Consider the following 18,420-nt stretch of genomic DNA (forward strand, 5'->3'; position numbering starts at 1 on the left):
TATATATATTGCAGCATCATGTTTGCTCAGAGACAACGCTGTGAAGTAGTTCTCCATTAGGTGAGTATAATACAACAGTTTTTGTCTGCACTGGGATTCTTCTCTTCAACAGCACATCTGCAGTGACTGCACTGAGACAGCAAACCTTTAATGTGAGTGCAAACTGTAACAGGGATCTGCATTTGAGTAATTTGCATTGCAATATGACTACAACAGAAGAGTAAGCTGCCATGTGACTCCAGTGGGACTGTACTGTTAAGACACTATACCTACTGTGAGATATAGTACTCTTCAATAAGCCTGCTGTGAGACAATGCATAATGACAATGTATGTATAGAGGTACCATGGTCATGTAGTGGTGACATAGAGATCAGTGAGACAAGATTTAGAATGATTTTTTTTTGAATCACAGCATAGAGTGCTGTCTACAGATTATTGATTATATTTATTTCAGATATCAGTGATAAAGGAACAGCAGAAAAAAAGTGCTTGTTTTTACTTAAAATTAACTTTATATGTGGAACAGCACATTGACGATATATCAACATTGTCTGTAACAGGACTGTACTTTAGAAAGGAATATCCAAGTGGTGTACAGTTCTAGATCAGTACAATAATAGAATCATGTGTAGAGTAGGGCATTACTCAGTGAAAGGCTATGCAGTGGTGCAGTAATGTACTGCAGTGTGCCAACAATGGTAAGGACAAATGTCTGCAGTGAAGTAATATGGTGGCATGAATGTTCCCTGTAACAGTATGGCTGCACTGGGGCACTTCTTACTGGCAATATGACAGTGTGCCTACAGCAAGAAAGTATTTTGTGACAGCATATATGTAGCAATATTGTACAGCAATGACCTGGTAATGAGAAAGAGTTATGTATTGTATTTTCTGTGGGAAACTGTCATGGAATAAAACTGCAGTGGGACAGTACGTTATAACATTATGCCTTCAGTGGGACACTAATGCACTACAGTATATCAGCAGTAGATCACAGTGTGCTTACAGTGGAAAAGTAGAATATCTGCATTCAAACAGCGTCACAGCATTGATGATGCACACATCGTAATCAGGACTTCTGCATTGCTACTAAAACAGCATGTACACAGACCCTCAGCTCTCACCCCAACCTGCAAGTATCCCCAGTTCTCACCTAATGGCATTGGGCTTGAATTTGCAGGAGCTTTTGCTGATATGGAGCTATTCAAATAGACTTCTGCAGAGATGTTGGAGGAGCCGTCTGAATGCTGTGACTGACGAGGAGTTGGCATCTTTACACCTGCAATCAAATTATTGTATCAGTTGTGACAAAACACCAATTATCTGCACTTTTTAAAATATATAAACCATAAGAGCTTCAATGTATGCTGCTAAGAGCACTGCACCAAGAGTTCAGAGATTGCCTTTTAACTGACTTTCATATTTTTTAATAGTGTGTTAAATCCTGTGACAATGCAGATTGACAGAAAAAAGCATCTTGTTACTAACATTACACAGTCCATCTGATTTAAAATAATTAATCTAGTTCAGCAAAGCAAATTTTCATCCTGGATCAGAACTAAGAGCCCAAATGACATAATAAAAGCACACGTCCTCTCTCTATATACTAATCATTTTTTCCAATAAGCCATTTGAGTTCTATGTATCTTTAATTACTTATATTTTCAGTTTCATATAACTGTCACCTGGGTTACAGCAGTATAATTGCTAACAAGCTCCTGTACTAACCGTACTTACAAATCCAAACATGTACTTGTTATATTTGGGACTTTACCCCCACCCCCATATCCATTGAAAATAGGACATGAACTCAGTGTAGCTACCCAAATAACTTTTAAAGAAATATATAAACAAACAAATTCTGCAAAGCAGATGTGACCTAAACCCTAAATGACAGAAAAGCATTGGTGTTAGTTTTTGAAATGCTACCTGATCTGAGAGAAACACTCTTGTCAAGAGGAAGAACGTGAGTAAGTTTAAAAAATGGAAATGACCTAACACTCTGGATGGCTTACAAGACTCAGTGCCACTAATTTAATGCCACTAATTTAAGTTTAGATGTGTACCAATGTACTGATAAAGGTTCATAACGTTTGAAAAGGGAGACAATGTCTGAGGGGTGCATTTCCAGGACAGGAGAGAGTGACTCCCTTGCCTATTCTTTGCTTTGCAATTGTTAATTCAAAGGTGATACAGGGAGATTAGGCATTTCCTGTTATATGCACAGCATGCCAGTAAACAGAGCAGGAGATATTGTATCTGTATATGCGGGGAAAAGCAGAAGTTGCAGCTAAAATATAGCCCATATTTTCAAGGAGTCCTCTTCCTTGTAATTTAGTTTTAACAAAAGACATATAATAGAAACTATCTATCTAGAAATCACTTATTGTTTATCTTCTAATACTTACTACCAGGTGCGTGAAATTATTTCCTAACAATTAACTTCTGTACTGTGTGACTCCCTAAGCTGCATGCATTTCATTTAGTTTCCAACCACAAAATATAAGTTAAAAATGTTTAATACTTAGCACCATATGCATGAAAGTAGTTGCTAATGCCTAGCTAGTCTACTTTATCAGGCTGTTTGGATGCATGCATTTAACTTAATTTCAGTCAGCATGGCATATATTTTAAAGATGTTTAAAACTTGACACCAGATGCATGAAATTATTTCCTAACATCTAGTTTTTCTAATTCATCTGGTTCCATGGCTTGTTTGCATTTTACTTAGTTTATCTCTTCATGACATATACCTTTTGGATTGTTGTAAGCATAAACAATATGATATTTAGTTTATCTAACTTCTTAATTCTATTATTTATATGCACTCCTCTCAAGTCACTTTATACTCTTTGCGAATATAGACAATAGGCTACTTGGTTTACCTAGCTTCTTAACCCTGGTAATATCCTCTTTTTGAATCTCCCTCTCTCTCTCTCTATATATATATATATTTCCATCATCTTCCTAGTAATACACCATACGCATAATAGTAATTTCATTCTGAGGGCTTTTCAATATATAAACTCAACAGATGTAACAAGCCTTTGACTGATTGATTTGGCATCTTAAAAACTGAGATTGTGGGAGATAAGAGTGTAGCTAGGTGTACACCGTGTACTCAAATGAGTATATCTTTTTCTGAGCAGCTCTTGGAAACAATCTTCAACACTCAAAAAGCACAGAATGTTTAGAACAGTGCATTTAGAGTACACAGGTATCCAAAGAATGCTTGTGTTAAAGGAATGCAGCTCTAAAAAGAGTGTTTTATGTTAAGAAATGATAAAAGTAGCAAATAACGTCTCACCTTCCTCTATGTATTGTGGTATCATTTTGGGGGTTGAGTACATTTTTAAAATGCTAGGTGGGTGGTGGGCAACAACATTAGGTTTGAGTAAAAAATGTAAACTACTGGCTACACCCCTGGTGGGAGATGATCTTAAAGTCAATTTGTAAACAAATTAGTGTTAACCATCAACTATGATATCAAGATATAAAGTTTTCCTCAACATTCCTCAAAACTCTTTAAATAACATTGATACCTGTAGCTGTGCTGCCTTTTGTGGCTTTTCATTTTCCTAAAGATCCCATAGGAACACACTAAACCACCTGCCTTACACCTGTTTGATCTGAAGATATAAATGTTTCTCCATCACTTCTTTCCAGTATACCTTTTCTGTTGGACAGCCATATTAATCTCTTCTGGTTAAGTCATGACACATACATTCCACAATGTAATAGGGTTTATAAAGGATTCAAATGTGTTAGCTGGGTAGATTTATTCATCTACATTTTGTAATCTCTCCTCTAAGTCCACACCAACTCACATCATGACATAGATGATCAAATACTATCAGCTTCTGCATTTTGGTTTGTACCATTCAGCATCTGTAACTAGTATGCAAGGGACTTTTTAATAAAAACTCATTTTTTTATTGACTTTTCCACCTCGAATCCTGCTTGCACTAATCTACAGCATGACAATGTATTTCTAGACTAAAAAAAGATAATTAGAAATGTCACTCTGTGTTGCAGTAAACAAACAGTACTGATTATTGCAGACCAGTTTGAATTTAATTTAAAAATGTATTTATGTTGCACCATGCTGAATGGTGATTTTTTTCATAAAATATGGAAAATATACCGCATTTTTTCATAATATATTAATAGACTTGGGGATAAGACTATAAGCATGCCTCATACACATGGAGTGGTAGTAAAAGATGTACATAAAAAGGAGCGTAGTAATGTGCAGATATATTCAGTTAAACATATTAATTCTCACACTTATGATTATTCACAATATGTGCATACTATTAGTAATATGTCAATATTAAGTATAACTTATAAACAAGGTATGGCATCTAGGTCCAAGAAGGTAATTGTTCCACTGTATTCTGCATTCATCAGACCTATCATTAAATACAATGCCCCATTCTGTATGTACTTAGCCAGACACATTCAGCAATAGGGATTTCCACAGAGGTTCCTCACTTAAAAAAATACAGGACATAAGTGACATGTCCTATGCAGACTGTCTCAAGGCCCTATCCCTGTGTTCTGTCTCCTACAGGCTGCTGAGGGGAGCTCTATGACTGGCATACAGAGCAGTTTTAGACACCCACCCTGCTGAATTTCCTGCATATCTACAAAAGAAACAGCATCAGAATTACCCATTCTAAACTGTGGCATAGATTTTTAATACCATTTACTATTTCAAAGGATTTCCCTGATAAAACAAATAGAGAGATTTTTGGTTTAAGGAAAAATAATAAGCTATTTTGTTGGTTGCAATGTACTGAAAACCAACAAGCTTTGAGCACACAAAGTATATTGTCAACCTATGGCCTATCCCCTAATGACTGGTTGGTTCTTCACAGCATAAACTAAGGATCTGTGTAGAACAATACATAACTCATCCTTCAAAACCGTACCAAAAATTATAAACTGGATTTTTGGAATTCTATATAATAATATCAATGTTAAGAATGAATTATCATATCTATATAACACTTTAATTGTCTATAAGACAGCTCCTAAAGATTCTTACTGGCAATACCTAACTAAAGGGTTTCAAGTATCATTATCAATGGAAGACAAAACAAACATTTTATTTTCAGTTAAACTAAATTCTGATTCACAATTCTGGAGGATTTTTCATTGGAAATTTCTACACAGCTCCTTTTTGACACCTGAGAAACTCTCAAAAATGAACCCATCAAACAACAAGTTATGTTGGAGATGCCATCTGTCCACTAATGCTGACTGGTCTCATATTTTTTATGACTGTCCTAATATTAACCCATATAGGAGTGAAATCAACAAATTTCTTCAAGCTATCTGTACTGATATATTTGTTTTGACAAAGTCTTTAATTTTATTGAATGTTGTTAATAGTAATAATATGAAGAAAGATGATCTGTATTTGTTATGGACAATGTTAGCAATTGCCAGAAAATGTATAACTAGAAGATGGAAATCTAATGTAGCACCCACAATGGAGGAATTCCTATCATCATTGAAGAAATGCATACTAATGGAGAAAAGAACTAAGGAGTTAAGAACTTTTCCTAAGCCATTGGTTAATAATCCGTGGAGGAAAGTTTTGAATTTGATTGATACTCTACAGATGGAAACAAACTCCTCCTAACTATCATAGTTTATATATTAACTTATTATTTAATTACAAATGTTTTTATCTGAATCCTTTTTGTCAGGCTGAATGTAACTACTGTAAATAGTTATTGAATGTTATGAATGTATTAAATTATTGTGTTATTTCATCAAAATAAAAATCATTTGAGTAAAGAAAAGAATTACCCATTCTAAAGACTTAAACCTTGCCCGTGATATAAATAGGAACTGCTAGAGAGACAGGTATGTATCCCAGAGACTACCCCCAGTGGTCTCTCACCTAGTTTATACATATTAACCTATGAACCTATAATGGTACCTTCAACACTAGGCATTAAGATGTTACTTGTAAGATGATGTGAACTTTCAAATGTATGCAGTGAATCAGCAAGTAAAAGATGTACTCCCCGTGCAAGCACTACATATCGTATTTATTTTAATACTGCAGTAATGGCCTTCAAACAAAAGAGTATAACTGTGCACCCCTGCATGGAGACGGTGGTAGTAAAAGTGATGGCACACAAAGGAGATGGGTAGCGTACAGACATCATGAGCCTTACATCTTTCTTTGCTCCTGCAGTTATAAATCTTGGCAATATTTTAATATTATTAGTCATATGGCAGGAGTAACAGTCTCTGTGCTAGGGAGTAAAATATCATCTGTAAGCTGACATTAATTAGTAAATGTTTGCCATGAAGCAGCATAGGACATACACTGTCTGAGTTACTGATGACTGTTCAGAGTTATTGAGAATATAACTGATTTCTCATATTTTGATAATGAAGTAAAAGACCTGGACACATTAGTTTAAGGACGGCACAGTGCAAACAGAGGCTGGTAGTAAAAAGGCAGTAAAGGAAGAATACTAATGTGAGCATATAAAAAAATCATTTGTATTTGCATTAATATTTTTAAAAGAATGTGAGATATGCATGAAGGAAAGATGCCAATTGATATACCACACAGTCAGACAAACTAGTTTTCCATTGACATATGACATGTAACTTGCAGGAATTCTTCCATTTGAGTGATGTTTGGAAATATTACATAATAAAATGGACTGTTTCCATATTTTTGACAAAACTCCAAACTACAGTGTGGTGTGTTGTCTTAATATACATCATATGAAAGCTCACAATGAGTTGATATCTTTGTTGCTATAACCTGTTATGTAAGATTACAGAGATGTAACCATTTTGGGACATCCTCATAAAGTAAATTTTATCAACATAATACATATATTCTGTAAGTAATATGAAATATGAAAATCAGTGTCACCTCTTAAAGTTTCATATTATAGCTAGTATGTAGATTGACAACCCATGAATACAGTACAATTTATACTTTATACTTTTTTAATGTTACTCTTTCAAAGATTTGAGAACTTAACAGAAGCATTCTTTTGAGCCTGAGTAATAACTAAACCTTTCAGGATGCAGCAGATATTTTCAAATCAAAGCTTTCAGCAGTCAAGGACCTTGATCATTCATCACTGTTTAGGGATTAAAGGGCAAAATCTGCTACACAACTCGTCTGTTATAGTATGCCTCCTGCTGGGGATGCTAGTGGGCATGGAGCATAACGGAAACAGAAACCTGTAACAGTCTGCCATGGATAATAATACTGTTATATCAAAACATTTGCTGCTGACTTTAATCATTTGTAACAGGAAAGATAAGCAAGAGTAAGAGCTCTCATATTTTTCTTCAAGGCTTTAGACAGTCGAGCAACAGCTGTAGGAAAAGGGCCATTGTCAGTATGATTAGTTCCAGGAAATGAGATTGCTATGGGATGATCGACATGTCTATGCATTCCAAGCAGGGCTATTTGGAAAATTAATTTGGGCAACTGAAGTTAAGAATAATCAGTCTGCACAAAAGTTGTGAGTATCCCATCACTAGTTATATCATCTTGTCCATTTGATGTGAATAAAGATCTCTACTTGGATTACCTTCACTCTATTTTTCTTTTTTGGCTACCAGGTCACTGAACTTGGATTAGTTGGGTTTGCCACTCTGCCTGGATTTTTGTGTTTCTCTGTCACGCTTTGGATTTTTTCATTGTTTAGTATCCCATCACTGTTAGCTTTTCCGTTTAGCAGTTCTGGAGTTATCAGATCTTCTCATCAGTGAAAGAACAGAGAGAGAGTTCAGGCACATGGAAAAAAAATGTTAAACGTTCAACAAATCATCTGGGACATTTCCTTGTAAAATGCCTTTTTGGATAGTAATTGGTCTCCTAAGCTATGCCTAAGAACCAGGAAAAAAGGATTGAAATAGCAGAACCAATTGTAAGAATCCAATATGGCTACTCAGGTGCATTTTTCCTAAGGTAGTGAGAGTCTACACCTGTAATATGGCTAGCATACGTCTATTCATTTCAAGTATGACTACTATTCCTATCTGCACCATAAGCAAAGAAAAATGTTCATATGTTTTCTGATAACCTCAAGGAAGCGGAAACATTTCTACAAGTGCAGAGCATCAGGTACAGAAAGAGCTCTATCCTTATACTACTGTATACCTTATGGCTGGGTGAAGCACAAAAATATGTCAACCAGATGGCAACACCAAAACTGACTGGTCTTAACAGTATCCTTTTAAATATGATGCTAACATCTGTTTTCCTCACATGCTGGTTATCATTAAAGTAACAGAAGTTAACGGATCCTCCCAATGAAGTCAAGGGATGATATTAATGGTTTATTCACTAGACAGAAAAAATCATTATACCCGAAGGATTGCCATCTTGCACCAGTCAAACCTTCCTGCAGATTGTCAGATCTCCAAGAACGGAGGAACAGTGAAGTAACAGGCAGTCTTGTAACAAATAGTCTACAATCAGAGAAAGCTGCTCCAGGTATCTCTTTAACTCTGATTTTGAGCTGTTAGCATTGAGGATGTTGGATTCACTGGCTCACAGAGAAGTCACTATTCAAGTGCTATCAGCAATCACTCAATATAGCTATTATCGGAAACCCTCATACTTTAACTTTTTGTTTGTTTATACAATATATAAATATCCTACAAGCAGAGTTTTGAGGTGAGAATCAACTTGCTATTGCACCTCTCAATGCAGACGAACAGCTGTGATCACTCTCTCTCTCTCTCTCTATATATATATATATATATATATATATATATATATATATATATATCTTCTGATTGTATGGTTAGCACCTCTAATTTCTGCATTAATTGTGCCTATACATGGAAGATTGATTAAAAGTAGGCTAGAAAGGACAAAGGGCATAATTTGTAAAATATGAATTGGTCTACAAAAAACTCATGTAGTGGGTAGGTTTTATTTTATGCAGTTTACAAAAGCACTTGATAATACCCTTCAATATACTTGTTTCAGTTATTGAAGGGAATAGGATTTGGGCCTAGCATGTTCAAGTAAAAAGAGTTTTTGTATAAGCAATAAAATGCAAATGTATTAAATAATACATTGCCAGTTCACCCATTTTTAGTTTTAAGAGGCATAAGCAGGGATGTCAAATATATCATCTTTATTTATTGCTGTTGCCAAAGCAGTAACCAGATAGAACTGCACAGTTAATCCGGCATTAGTCCATTAATGCCGTTATGCCAAAATACGTTTGTATGCCCATGATTGTGTTATAATCCCCTCAAGATAAAATTATTTAGTTCCTACACTACTACATATCCTGCAGTGTTTTAAAAAGCTATCTGGGCTAGATATGAATATAAATATATAAATAAATCTAATTTGGTCATACTCCAAGCAACCAAATTACAATGTGGAATATTACTGTTAAAACAATACCCCATACGATTTACATGGATTTCACAATCACAAGTAACATTTATGAAATCAATAAGTTAATCAGACATGTATCAAATTGATAAGAAACATCCAGAAATACAAATTATACCTCATGCTTCCATCTACAGTATCAGTAACAAATATTATGCCCTGTCGTTTATATATCATTCTTGACACAACTCTTTTGTACGCATTACAAATCTATGGAATTTATTACTGAAATTAATAATGAAAGTGACCCCCCCAGTGTTCAGGTTCTCAGCTTTCTTCTGTGTATGTATGGCACACTATAGCATTCCAAATAATCCCACCTATCAGATTGTTTTCTTCATTTACAACATTGCCCCATCCCATTTTGGTTATCCGCAAAAATGAATATATCTTGGTTAAATATCTGTTACAAAAAAGCATGTTGCGGATGCACGCAAGGACATGATACCTCACCTTCACTCCCCTCATGTTTTGCTCAGAACCGCAATGCCTTGTTTTCTTCCTAAAATTGTGTCATGCTCACCAAAATTGAGGAATATTTGCCGTTGGAATAACCCACTACTGAAAACAGAAGGAAAGACATTCAAGTAGAGCTCTTGAGTAGTTTGTACTGTTCTTGTTCTTCCCCCAGACAACAGTCACAGCACAGAATCATTTTCTTTACTGCAAGGTAGCTTTTGTATCGTATTTGCACACACAACACTAACAGTACAGTGCAGGTCACTAAAGTTACACATTCAACATGCTTTTCAAGTATGGTGAATAACTGTCTACAGCTGTAAGAGCTATAACATCTCCGGAACACCTAACAAATCTGTAGCAAACCAGAAACCTCCTCTAATCTAGTTATTGCTCTCAAACATGGAAAATCTAAGCAAATGCATATCCAACACTGTTTTGAGACACTGCATAGCTAAACAAGTGCTTTAATGTGATATACCTTCTACAAGCAAAGGTGGAAAAGTGGAAATTAGAAACCACCTAGAAGCCCTTAGTATAATATTAACATCAGTATTTTACTCATTAGGGAAACCTTGTTACAATGGTAAATGTCTGTATGATGCACAAATGTATTAATTTCTTACCTCCTTCTGGAATTGCTGCCATGACAATATTATTGTTCCGAAGGGCATGAGTTGCCATTTTCTGTCTTGCTGAATCTGAAATAAAGAGATACTTTTTCATGAACAAGGAGAGATCTCTATGGCAATTACCAGATTACTGTTTCTGGAACCCTTACTGTTTCTGGACCCCTCCTAGGTACGCCACCTGAGCATTGTTGCTGTACAGTAGATCTATATCTAGGCAGGTATAACACTCAAATACTCTGTGCAAAGAGTTTATTTCTCTACAGCTTTGTGGTCTGATATGATGCTGTTGTTTCACCTGTCATCTAACATCCCCAGACAAAGCACTGGGCACTTGCATGGACCTAAATGTCTATAGAACTTTATTACATATAGCATGAAAATTAAAGCGGTTGGTTTCCACTGAAAGGAACAAAATCATCTCAGTTCAGTTTATGCAACAGAGAACTTCTGAGGACATGGCTAGCCTGGACCAGTGGCAATTGTATCATGTATTGGTACAACTATTCTGATGTGCTGTTTGGACTTTTCTTTCTAGTTTTTTCCCACTTTTTTACATAAAGACCTATTTTTGCACAGCAAAGGTGCAATATTTTGCATTTTCTGTGTTTTATTAACAAATATCAAAGCTTTCAAATAAGTTATACAATTAACAGTTTATGCCCACATTTCATTAATCAATCAGTGTAATGAAAACAGAAACACTATATATTTTTTCCTTTTTTGTAGAGTTGTGTCTTAAGATGATTTCTAAACCTGACAATATTAGGTATTGGTCATAAGGTTACCAACAATTACAAGTGTAGCTCCACAGGTAAAACATGTAACCTGTAATCTGGAGAGGTGTGCATCTGTGGGTACAACATCCACATCTACAATCCTTATTGAAAAGTTGGGGGTATTGTAATGATTAAGGTGTTTACCTCACAGTCAAGAGTGACAGGGTTTTTATTCTCACTATGGGAAAATGGGCTGAGCTTAAAATAATCCACAAGGCCAACTAGCCTAGTACTTACCTATAAACCTATATTGTGGCAGTGCTTGAAAAATGTTTAATTCACTCCTGTTCTTCTTACAGCATATCTGATCCTTTTCTTTTAGTCTTGTGGGGAAAATTCAAAATTAAATGGTTCTATGAACTGTATCATAAAATTTGGTATTGACCACAATTCTATGTATTCATACTATTGTTTTAACAGATAACATAATCCCCTCAGAAGCAAACTACTAGATAAGTTTATCAGGTTTCAGAGATGTGTATAGACTTCAACATGTAAAATAAATAAAATAAAAAATAAGACCTTAGTCCAGAGCGAGATCCAGCATTAGGTGACTTAGGTAGTTGCCTAGGGCCTGCTGGCTGGGGGATGCTACAACATTTTAATTAAAAATAAAATAACTTACATTATTTCTTTAAGGATATACACTGCATGCACCATGACACATGCACAAAACCACACCCTGCATGCATCACACATGCACACATAACCTTCACTTCCTTCTGTGTGCATCATGACACACACATCACCCATGCACTTAATAACTTTCCCTTCCCTTCCACTGCTCACACAGAATTCAAATGTGAAAAACAAATCTATGAGTGTGGGTGTGTGTGAAATGCCCTTACTTTGGCTTACAGATTAGTTAATTAACCTGCTCAGGCTCAAATTGTGTACCTTGGTTACAGGGGAGAAGACATATCCACTAAAAAACAAACTCCAACTTGACCTACACAACACAAAAAAATACAACGGAGCCAATAGCTGTGCACCAGATTTCTTTAATGGTGCTTCATTCACTATATTACAGTGCTGTTCCAGTCACATGATATATTCATAATTAATTAATTTATACTGACTGACAAACCCTTAAAGCCCCAAACATTATAAAAATAAATATACTCCCAAATATAATAAGAATTACCAGCAATACATTTAAATGTTTTTACCTTTAATAAAAAATGTACATGAATTTAAGTATTAAATATTTAAATTTACTTCCAGGTTCATGCCTTTGAGTTAGTTGTAAAGTGCTGTTATTCTTAAGGGCAGTTGGCACTGAATTTGTACATGAAACACTGAAATGTAAAGTTGTTTGCAAGCAACAACCTCTGCATTAGTTACAGATCTCTTTAATGGGAAATCATTCAGATGACTTTTATTTCTGCAGAAATTGTGCATATTTACTGCTATTGGTGGATTGTAATGACAGAAGCCTGAGTGACCTTTAATGGTTGAAATGTTCTGAAATAGGTAGTTTTGTCATTATTGGTTTATACATTTTGTTTCATTGCTTACTGGAAAAATGTTAAAAACTACAAATTTAAAACACACTCCAACAAGTTTTGCTGTATCATACAATGAATATAATTTAATACATTCAGGAAGGTGAATCAAAGAAAACATGCATGAACGCATGGTCCCAAAAATGTGTGCAAGGGGCCTATGGCTTGAAAAGAACCTAAAGGTCAACTTAATCTGCCACTGGCCAGATGCATTTTCTTTGAATGTGGGACTCAATGCTATTTCAATGAATGTGAGTTTCAAGGGCAGAGAAGTTTAGTCTTCATGCTAAGTCTGTTTTGTTTAGTAAAGGGCTATCAGTTTTTATGCTATAAGATTTGAAATAAAAGTTTTAAATTAAATCCAAATATCTTTAATCATTGTGGAAGTAAAGAAGGAAATATTATGCACACTGACAGGTTTGAACAGTGTCTATGGTAACTGGGGAGAAATAGTGATGTAACAGGACACCAGAATGGCTGCCAGGTAGAGAAGGCTGCGATTGCTGCCAGGGGGAGATTCTGTGGGGATCCCCATTCCATTACCCTGCCTAGGGTCCCATTTGATCCTGATCCAGCTCTGCCTTAGCCTTGTGAAATAGCATTTCCTTTTAGCCATAGTAACCCAGATTGGTGTTGGCCTCACCTATCTCCTGGGACCGCTCAAAAAGGAAGAAAGAAATTCACAGCAAAACATAACAGGATTCTTCCTGTCATTTTCCTACTTTTCTCTCACTGGCAAACATCACAAATAACCGTACGACTTTCAAGCAATGAGTATGAATACTACCCTTATAGTATTCAAAAAATGGTGGGCAGTTAACATTTGCAAACATTGTTCACAGCAGATCTAATACATGCAAGAATTACATCAGTAGAGTTAGTGCCAGGAATTGATTGTATAACACTTCTTCTTCTTTTCCCGGTCAGGGGTTGCCACAGTGGATCATCTGTCTGCTCATGAATGGCAGTGGAGTTTTACGGTGTCGAGTTGTCAGCCCGGCGCCCAACTTTCCACAGAAGGCACACACACACACACACACACACACACACACACACACACACACACACACACACACACACACACACACACACACACACACACACACACACACACACACACACACACATTCACACCTAGGGCCAATTTAGAGTGTCCAATCCACCCACTGCATGTTTTGGGGATGTGGGAGGAAACCGGCGCACCCAGAGGAAACCCATGCGACCACAGGGAGGACAGGCAGACTCCGCACAGAAGGCACCCCAGCCGAGAATCGAACCAGAGAATCTCTTGCTGTGAGGTGGCAATGCTAACCACTGCACCATCGTGGCCACCCTAATTGAGTGTACAACACTGATATTATACATTTTAAATATGCAATTAACTTGGAAAAATCCCTTTTCAGTGTATAATAGTTGAAGTGATGTGGCTTAGATAAGTCAAAGAACAGGCTGAATAGCACTCAGGAAAGTAAATGAACATTTTTCCTTAGTAGCATAGTGTAGGTACCTGCCCTACATTCTGGCTGGTTACAGCAATCAGAACACTGAGTGCTGCTGTCATCACAGTGCTGTACAGGAAGTACAAAGACATGCCATTCCACCATAGTGCATTCCACCTTCCCCCTCTAACTGGCATTATTGCTCATTTATAGAATGGGTCAATGTTCCCGTAAACAGTGATTTCATAAATGATCTGCTCTTCACTCCAAAAATGCATCTCTACTTTAATAACAATATTCGCTATCATCTCTGCCAACAACACAGTGCTAAAACAAGCAAACCACACAAAATGATTGGGTGTCATCACAGATGACTAGTTGAAATTCGACTACAATGTATCACAGGTAGTTAAAAAAAAATCATCAAAAACTAGGTACATTTTACAGAGTAAAAACCTATCTCACTGACATAGACGGAAGATGTATAGCCTCTACTGTCTTACTGCCATCTCTCCTCTTTTCTGCCCCAATCTTCAATAAACTTCAAGTCTCACAACTGTACATATCTGAGCAGCTTTATAATAAAAAATAGAACACAGCCCACGACAACAGTTAAAGGAACGACCAAAACCAAGCAGAGAATCTTGTCAGAATCTTGTCAGCAAACAGTAACAAATAATTCGATATTCCAACAGTTTGAATAGTCTTTTATTGTATGATATTCCACAGAGTTTAGCGCTTTCATTCACACTGGAACTTCATCAGAACTCATTTAATAAAAAACACAATACATTTAAATACCTTCCTGTTCAACAGTTAACAAATCACATGCCCTTTTCAACCAATAAAACTTATTTAAAATTTATTTAAAATTCAATCATTCCAATTTAAGCACAGGAAGCAGGGACACAGAGTCATTTAGCCCTGGGTGGTGAGTTGCATTTAGAATAATCTGCCACTTTAATTCCGCCAAGTCTAAATGCTCATCAACCAGGCTCCCTTGTGCATCCTTCACCACCTTTTCCACTACCATGAATTTAAAACTATGGGAAGAAGTCATGTGAATGTGCCTATATAAAGCATTACTTGACTTACAGTTCTTAATATCAAAAGAATGCTCGTACATACAATCACGCAACTTTCTCTTTGTTTTGCCTATATAAAAACTTGAACAAAGGCTGCACACAGCAATAAAGACTACGTTCTTCGTCTCATAGTTGAATCTCCCATTTATATAACATGTGGTGTTTCTCACAATAAAATGATCATCACACAATATACTAGAACATTGCAAACATGTTCCACATCTCTTAGTACCATTCATTTTTACACTATTAACATTTTGAGAGTGCTTCCCTTCCAATCTTTGGTTGAAGGATACTCCCTTTCTAAAAACAAATGTTGGTTTGACACCCACTTTTTTTATCACCTTACTGTACACATCCACATCACTAGCAATAATACACCAATTCTTTTCAATAACATTTCTGATGTTTACACTATCCAAACTATAAGTAAAAATACAACTCGTATTACTATTTCTCTCTACTCAGTTACTAGCCATCAAGACCATATAATCAGTGCCTAGTAATGCTAAAAATACCCCATTTTGCCTTTTTCTCACAACCTCATTCTTAATCTCAACTAGCAACTCTAGTGGATAACCCCTTCTTATAAACATTTCAAGTACCCTATCACATTCACCAATAAAAGTCTCCATACTGGAGACCATATGTGCCATCCTCATGAGCTGCCTCTTCACCATTGCCTTCTTTTGATGTTGTGGGTGCCAGCTGGTGAAGTGCAAATAGGTGTTAGAAAAGGTAGGTTTTCTGAAACAGTCGATACAAACCTACCCCCAATTTTGTCCTTGGTAATTTCAATATCCAAATAATGGATCCTTTCATAATCCAAATGGGTGGAGAAGGACAAAAAAATCAACACTATTGTCTAAATAAACAAAAAACTCTTCTAGTCTTTCAACAGTATCATTCCAATAGAGAAATATATCATCCAAATAGCTAATATAAATCGCCCATGATTTTACATATGGGCTATTCAGAACCACATATTATATAAATGGGACACTCAACTGTGAGAAGAAGAACATAGTCTATATTGCTGTGTGCAACCTTTGTTCAAGTTTTTATATAGGCAAAATGAAGAGAAGGTTGCGTTATTGTATGTACGAGCATTCTTTTGATATTAAGAACTGTAAGTCAAGTAATGCTTTATATAGAGACATTCACATGAATTCTTCCCATAATTTTAAATTCATGGTAGTGGAAAAGGTGGTGAAGAATGCACAAGGGAGTGTGGTTGATGAGCATTTAGACTTGGCAGAATTAAAGTGGCAAATTATTCTAAATGCAACTCACCACCCAGGACTAAATGACACTTTGTCCCTGCTTCCTGTGCTTAAATTGAAACAATTGAATTTTAAATAAATTTTAAATAAGTTTTATTGGTTGAAAACGGCATGTGATTTGTTAACTGTTGAACAGGAAAGTATTTAAATGTGTTGTGTTTTTTATTAAATGAGTTCTGATGAAGTTCCAGTGTGAATGAAAGCGCTAAACTCTGTGGAATATCATACAATAAAAGACTATTCCAACTATTGTAATATTGGATTATTTGTTACTGGTTGCTGACAAGATTCTCTGCATGGTTTTGGTTGTTCCTTTAACTGTTGTCGTGGGTTGTTTTCTATTTTTTATGGTTGGTCAGCGTTCATTTTATCAGCTTTATAATAAAATCGACAAATATGCAGTAAACTGTAACAACAAAACACATCACTGCTTAGTCCTCAGAGAACATAACTGGTTAGAACTACATCATCACCTAGCTCTTTTTTAGCTAGCTACAGTACATAGACTTCTCCATAAGTCAGACAATTGCCCAGCCTTTAACTACTATATGCTACAATACTACCCCAATAAAATTTTACTCTATAGAGAAAAATCACTAATCACTATAACCAAATCATCTAATGCTGCAAGTGAATCTCTACATGTAAATAGTGCAGCTAAACTGTGGAACCACATCCCATTACCGCTGAAATCCATTCACAATGCAAACTCACTTACACATAACTAAAACTTCACCTGTCAGATCAATGGATGTGCCCCTGTACATCTCCAGGATAAATACTGCTGTTATCTCCAGCTTGCTATGTTATCCAACCTTCTTCTTTCAGAGTCCTTTACCCCATAACCAGTTAACTATGCCTGAGTAGTTTTAATAGCATCTCCCAACTATGTTCATTATTTTATATCACTGGTCATTCCTCCTCTGTACTAACTATAAACCTTATTATAGCCATATACAACTGTCTCTGAACCTGCTTTACACCCCACCTTTAACTAGAATATCAACATTTTCTACCCTAGTTCTTGCCCTCACATAATTTTCTTTGAATTTCTAAGCATTAATCACATAATTTAATATTAGACTGACAAATCCTCTTCAAATGCTCAATGTTCAATATCTACTAATGTATAGGTATATTTTTATACTGTAATAGCAGCCTCTGCTTTCATATGTCTGTAATATAATCAGCAAATGTATGAGTAATTGTCGATGTGTATTATTTACTGTCAGTTGATGTATTACTGAATGCATATTTAAAAATGTTTGCAATATTTTAGACTTTTTTCTCCTTGGGTCTCTGCTGAAAAGGGTTGTTTGACTAAACTCAGGCGGACAAACCTGGTAAATAAAAACAAAATAAAGTAAAATAAAATTGCGTGCCTCCCTGCTAATGTGCTGTGCACAGCAGCTTAGCTGCATAGCAAGGTATTCTGCAATATGATTAAGAAGGCAGACAGTGGTATGGATCACAGCCTGAAAGTTTTCATGCTGTCAGTTACACAAGGTCTCTTGCCCAATGGAACATGTGTATAAGTCTGGTTCCACATCCACTGATTTCCATGTCTGAGCACTAAACAACCGTTTAACATGTTTTGATTGTTCAATTAGTCTAACTGTGCACTCATTAGTATGCAATAGTTTTGTCATTCAGCTATAGCATGAGCCGGGACATCTTTCCTTGAGAATTGAATGCTTTAGGCAAGATACTATTAGTGTGTGAGTTAGCTAAGTTATGCCTTCCATATTTATGCTGTATATACTACTGCTCTCAGACACAGTGACAGTAAATTATAAACATTACTTGACATAACTGAATTCTGAAG

At 35.9% G+C, this 18,420-nt stretch overlaps 1 protein-coding gene across 3 annotated transcripts in view; it reads right to left on the reverse strand.

Annotated features, from left to right (window-relative positions):
• The window catches only part of CD6 (CD6 molecule), a 351,671-nt gene that overhangs the window by 111,203 nt on the left and 222,048 nt on the right, over positions 1-18,420 (reverse strand). For all 3 annotated transcript variants that reach the window (XM_044083993.1, XM_044083994.1, XM_044083992.1), the window contains exons 10-11: positions 10,502-10,576; positions 1,155-1,280 (exon numbers count right to left, since the gene is read on the reverse strand). In XM_044083993.1, the coding sequence (XP_043939928.1) occupies positions 1,155-1,280; positions 10,502-10,576 (201 nt within the window). The remainder of the gene's footprint in view (positions 1-1,154; positions 1,281-10,501; positions 10,577-18,420) is intronic.

This window comes from Protopterus annectens, chromosome 9.part0, assembly GCF_019279795.1.
Source record: "Protopterus annectens isolate FY-2018-M chromosome 9.part0, PAN1.0, whole genome shotgun sequence".
Lineage (NCBI taxonomy): Eukaryota > Metazoa > Chordata > Ceratodontiformes > Protopteridae > Protopterus > Protopterus annectens.